At 40.3% G+C, this 5,938-nt stretch overlaps 1 protein-coding gene across 1 annotated transcript; it reads right to left on the reverse strand.

Annotated features, from left to right (window-relative positions):
- Positions 1-670: 670 nt before the first annotated feature.
- Positions 671-2,239, reverse strand: PAAG_12701 (hypothetical protein; the record flags this gene model as incomplete). The annotated part of the gene is made up of 2 exons (XM_015848156.1): positions 671-778; positions 2,183-2,239. 2 exons carry the CDS (start codon positions 2,237-2,239, stop codon positions 671-673), a joined length of 165 nt encoding a protein of 54 aa, XP_015702231.1.
- Between the last annotated feature and the right edge of the window lie 3,699 nt (positions 2,240-5,938).

Below are 5,938 nucleotides of genomic sequence, written 5' to 3' on the forward strand. Positions count from 1 at the left end.
CCCGAATTTTCAGCAAAACCCCTCCAAAAATTGGGGGGTTCTCACAAAAAAAAAAATATTTGGGAAATAGGAGTTTTTTCCCCCCACCCCATAGAAAAATGGAAGAAAAACACCCACGGCCGCAAGTTTGTCCCCCCTTCCCCCAGGTCATTCTCCAAGGACGAGAACAGGAAAATAGAAAAAGCAATAACAAGTGATATATATGACAGATTGGCAAGCTTGATTGATTGCAGAGTTTGCAACGCTATGAGAAAGACTATATACAGTGGAAGGCAGGTCACGTGATAGAAGTGTCTGACATCCCCAACTTACTATAATAGGAGTACTTAATACTAACCGGGCCCTAGTGGTTGATTTCTTCAACAAGCTCCGGTCGAACCCTCGCATATGAGGGTCCATCACCTCAATGTGAACCGCCACCTCAATGTGAAATATTATTTTATCCAGGATATTAAATTAATTTATCAATGAATGTAGCAAGTGTTAGGCTCGGCGCCGAGGCTAGGTTAATCTCCATCACGTGACCATGCCCATATGTAACTGTTGGAGCCTAGGCTTCCTATTATGGACTAGTGCACTGCGGACCGCGGCACTCTCAGCGACAAAACTTGCCGTTTTGCATCATCTTAATCAATCCTGATCACATCCCTATAAGCTCTCTCCCATCCCCTCAGGCAGCAAGCCTGATGGCGTGCTGACGCAGTGCTGCCAGCGCACCCAGTCCCTCAACACCATCAAACACATCCTGAGCCTTGACATGCATCTGCTCCCCCATATGCTGTCCATCCAAGAGACCTCATCTCCTCACCCCAATCACCCACTGCACATGTGAACTGAATGACATGGAGTCTCCAAGCTCCCCTACACCAGCAGACAGCTCAAAGAGCAGAAATGTCACATCAATTCACCTCAACCTACATGGCCTGATGGCTAGTGATCTCCTAGCTGCCCATGAGGCTGAGGCACAGAAATCCCATGCAGAAGCACTAGCTGCTGCAAATATGCTTGATTGAATTGAAGAAGACCTAGATGTTATGAAGGCAAAAGACCTATCAAGGACACTGGCCCTTGGAGCTGCTGTGAAGGCATTAGTCAAGGACTGATACAATGAAAGTCTAGAAACAGCTAAGCAGTCCATCACAATCAAGTCTGCTGGCTTCACTGATGCAAATGATGCAAGAGCTTCTATCTATGCAAAGACAGCTGCAGACAGCATCAATGTAACAAAAACATCAGCAATCATACTGCAGAAACTCCTGCTTAGAAATAATCTCAGAGAAGAAAAAACATCACAAATTCTCACATGTCTGTCTTCAGATCATCTAGCTTGCAAAGCAAGCTCAATTGCTACTCTTAGAAAGCTGAAGACTGAACTTCCAGGGTCTTTGACAGCAGTCATCACAGCAGTTCAAGTCATTCTCACAGGCATTGTCATCATTTCTAGAAGTTTGCAAGACATGAAGACTCTGCTAGCTCAAAAGAATATTTTAGCAGCCATCCTCATCAATGCTCAGATAGAGAAGAAAGAACATTGAATCATCTGTCTGATTTCTGAGCTGCTCATGAAGATTAGTGACTATGATAATGAAACTCTGCATCTCTCAGCAGAATCCATGACAGAAGAATTCACACTTCAAATTAGAATCAAGTCTGTTCAGAGTCACTGAACAAAAATACACTCTGAAAACTCAACAGTCACTCTTATATTACACTTTTTGCAAGAGACAGCAGTAAATCTGTCATCAAAAGTGAAACTATATGAATATCAAAGACCAGTGATCAGAAAGACATCTAAGATTAAAATACAACAATGCAGCAAATGCTGAGAATTTTATCAAGAGAGATACTGTCTTCATGTCCCTCACTGCAAAAAATGCAGTTCTAAGAATCATGTGAAAGGAAATTCATTCTGTCATAAGAAGAATGAAGCATGTGAATGCCTCAATCACTGCACTAACTGTCTTGAATCACATGCTGTGAATGATTCATTCTGTCTCATCAGATCAGAGATAAAGAATGAAACTATTCAAAGACACTCAAGAAATCAGCTGAGAGATATTCACAATGCACAGAGTAAGACATATTTGATCAAGACAAGTAATAGCAAATGCAGTGATCAAGAATCATCAGCAGATCTGAGATTGAATGATTCTACTGAGTGTAGATCTAATCTCATACTGACATCAAACACAGCATCAAGCACAGCATTGAGCATAGCATCAGGCACAGCATTAGACATGACACTCAATTCAACATCTAATGCAACACTCAACACATCATCTCATACAACAACACTCTTCTTTCAGCTACTCAATGAAGAAGAACTTTAGATCTTCACAATTTCTGCAGATTATGCAAGTCAATGTAGAAAAAGAGAGTTCAGCACACAAGACAGCTCTCAATCTAGTGTTTGAAAGAAAGACTGACATTCTTCTCATACAGAAATTCTGAATTCACAGAAATTTAAGTCAATGCATCTTCAAAAAGCATCCAGCATTCAACTGCTTTGCCTCAATTGAAAAGTGAGACAGAAAGTCACAGATCCTCATCTATGTGTGTAAACACTTACAAATTCATGCTCATGCAGTCTCAGGCCTCTGAGCAGAAAACTGAAACATTCACATGCTGCACATACAGGCCTGAGGTCTACAGCTTCAGACAGTCAACATATACAATGCATCTTCAGACACAGAGAATTCTGAACAAGATGTGTACTGTCTTCTCTTCTGATCTATCTCAGCACTTTCATTGCTTCTTGCTGATGACCTCAATATCAAGCATTTCATGTGACAACCAGGAGTGTCTTCAAGCATGTGAGCAGAATCATTCCTTCAATGAATCTTGAATTTCAACTTTACTCTCACCATGGACCCAGACACTTCCACACATGGGCATAACATGATAGACCTGACCTGGACCACTCTGGAATTAGTTATCAAAGGAGTGAACACACAGGTGAACAGATCTCTTTACACTTCCTCTGATCATCAGACTCTTCTCATCAAAATCAGTCTTTCACAGAGTACAAGGTCTGACAGATCAACTCATTTTTTCTATCTTGACATCATGAATAAGAAGGTCATTAACCAGATACTGAAGATCTATAAGTCAAAACTAGACAAACTATGTGATATCTCAGAGTACTTCAATACAGATCAGCTGAATGCCCTGACTAAAGATATCACAGATACACTAATAGCTTTTCTGGAAAGTTTCATCAAGAAGAGCACTGAACAAGACACAGGTCAGTCATGATGAAATGAGAACTATCAGAAAGCAGTGACAACACTACATTGTGCATAGTGTCTAGACTTTAGTTTTTTATGAGAAGTAAAAAGCAATGTAGTCAGAATCACCAGAAAAGTCAAGAGAGAATACTGGCAAGACAAGATAGCAGAGGTCTCAGTGAGGAAAGATATCTTTAAGATGATCAAATGAGCTCATTCAACTGACTTCTTTCATTCCCCCCCTCTTGTAGATGTAGAGACTGGGCAAATGTGAACAATCTCTAGAGAGAAAAGAGATCTTCTGCAACAGGTGCTCTTACAGAAGGCTGCAAGCAAAGAGAATATCTCAGTTAGCTGATTCAACTCATCATCTGTCAAATTATCATTTCCTGTTGTCTCAGCACATGAGATACAAAGTTCTCTGCTGAACATGAATAATATCACTTTAGAAACTGATGAAGTGTCAACAGAGATGCTATGAAAGGCATGATCACATATTAAGATATCAGTGAAAAGGCTGTTCAGAGCCTGTCTTAGAGTTGACTGACACTCAATCTTCTTTCAAGATGCCACACTGATTGTGCTGTCTAAGATCAACAGAGATTCAACACTTCTGTGATCCTACAGACTTATAGTCCTTCTCTCAATGTTGAGGAAGGGACTGAAATGCCTGATAGTCTGTAGACTGGCCTGAACAGCTATACAAGAGAAGATTGTTCACTCTCAGCATTTTGAAGCTCTTCCTGAGTGAACTGCTTCAGACCTAGTGGCAGTGATAATTCATGATATAGAGGAAGTCTGAGCTCATGGAAAAGTAGTCTCTCTTCTTACTCTGAACATCAAGAATGCTTTTGATGCTGTACTCAGAGAAAGAATGCTGCAGAGATTGCAAGAACAAGACTGATCATCAAATTTAATTAGATGAGTGAAAAGCTTCATGACAGAACACACAGGCAGAATCAGATTGAATGAACTTCTGAAAGAGCTCTTTGATATCTCAGCAGGGCTTTCACAAGACTCACCAGTCTCATCTATTCTATTCATGCTGTTTATTCAGCCTCTGTTCTTTCTAGAAACTATACAAAGAAGATGTGCACACTCAGACTATGCAGATGATCTAGAACTGCTTAGTGCTGAAATCACTCTTGAAGAGAATATTGTTGCTCTTCAGAAGGATTTCAAGTTGCTAAATGATTGAGTCAGCAAAGAAGAGCTGACATTTGATTTTGTCAAAACTGAGATAGCACACTTCACATAGTGCAGAACCCTTTCAAACCTCTCAATTGATTTTGAAACAACATCTGACACTCATTCTATTACAGCAAATGCAGTGAAAAGCTCCATAAGATATCTAGAAATCTGACTAGATAGAAAACTGAGCTTCAAGAAACACATGAAGATTATGACAGCTAAGGCATGACAGATGTCTAATGACATATGAGCACTAAGCAACACAGCAAGAGATGTCTCAGTACAACTGCTTAGACAATTCATTCAGATCTGTGTGCTCTCTGTGCTCTGCTATGGAGCAGAGGCCTGGTGGCCTGAAGTCACATGAATGAAGAAAGAAAAGAAAATCTTCAATTGAATGAATTGTCTAGTCAGAAAGCTAGATCTAGCTCTTAGAGATGCTTTGTGAGGAGCACTGTCAGTCTACAAGATCACACTCATTTCAGCTCTACACTGTGAGCTAGAAATCATGTCAATGAAAGAGACACTAGACAACTGATGTGCTGTATTTGCAGTAAGAATCAAAAAGCTTGACAAGAGACACTCACTAGTGAGACACTCTAATAAAGTAGCTATCATCAAGCTCTATATCACACATCTGTCTAAAGTGTTCAGTCATGCTGGTGGGATAGAAGCATATGACTCTCTACTCACACTCTTTTGAATGAGATTTCTCAGAAAAGAAGATCTGCAGATTGAGTATGAGACAGATCACACAAAGAAACAGGCAGCACAAGACTTTAAGAGCTGACTACAACAGCACAATTCTCTGAATCTGATGATCTTTACCAATGATTCACAGATAGAGCATCCTCAGCATGTGACTGATGCAGAATGAGCTATATGCTGAGATAGTGAACATCATCTAATCTTCACAGAAAATCTGTCAATGAATAAAGCAGAGATCTTTGATGCAGAGGCAATGACAGCCCTGCAGAGTCTAAAAAAAGTCATCACCTCATCTCAGATGAAGTTTGTCAGCAACATCTACATTTGCCTAGACAATTTGAAGATAGCATGAGTTCTTGAATCTGTGTCAAACACCTCTAGCCAGCAGGTCTTCATGCAGTTTCTGAAAGTCATAAAGGTCTGACAGAGCAGAGATAGACTCTCATTGATCACTCAGAGCAGAGTAATCATTAGATGAGTCTCAGACCACACAGACATGACTGGTAATGAAAAGGCAGATCTTGAAGTCAAAGCAGCTGCAGCACAGGCAGCAAGTGCAAGCATGATATCTCAATCTGACAGCATAGACACTCTAGCTTATATAAAGCAGCACACTATGAAACAAATCACACAGGTCTTTGAGAACTACTGGACCAAAAATCAGTTCAAACACTATATGAAGCTGAAGATCTCACTAAAGAGTGCCTCAACAGAGGTAAAACTTTCACACTTCACATTAGAAAAGCTCTATGCTGTCTGATCAGATCATGAAGACTTTGCAGTCTATCACAGTCACCTTAAGCATGAAGATG

The sequence above is a fragment of the Paracoccidioides lutzii genome (genome assembly GCF_000150705.2).
Source record: "Paracoccidioides lutzii Pb01 unplaced genomic scaffold supercont2.86, whole genome shotgun sequence".
Taxonomy (NCBI): domain Eukaryota; kingdom Fungi; phylum Ascomycota; class Eurotiomycetes; order Onygenales; family Ajellomycetaceae; genus Paracoccidioides; species Paracoccidioides lutzii.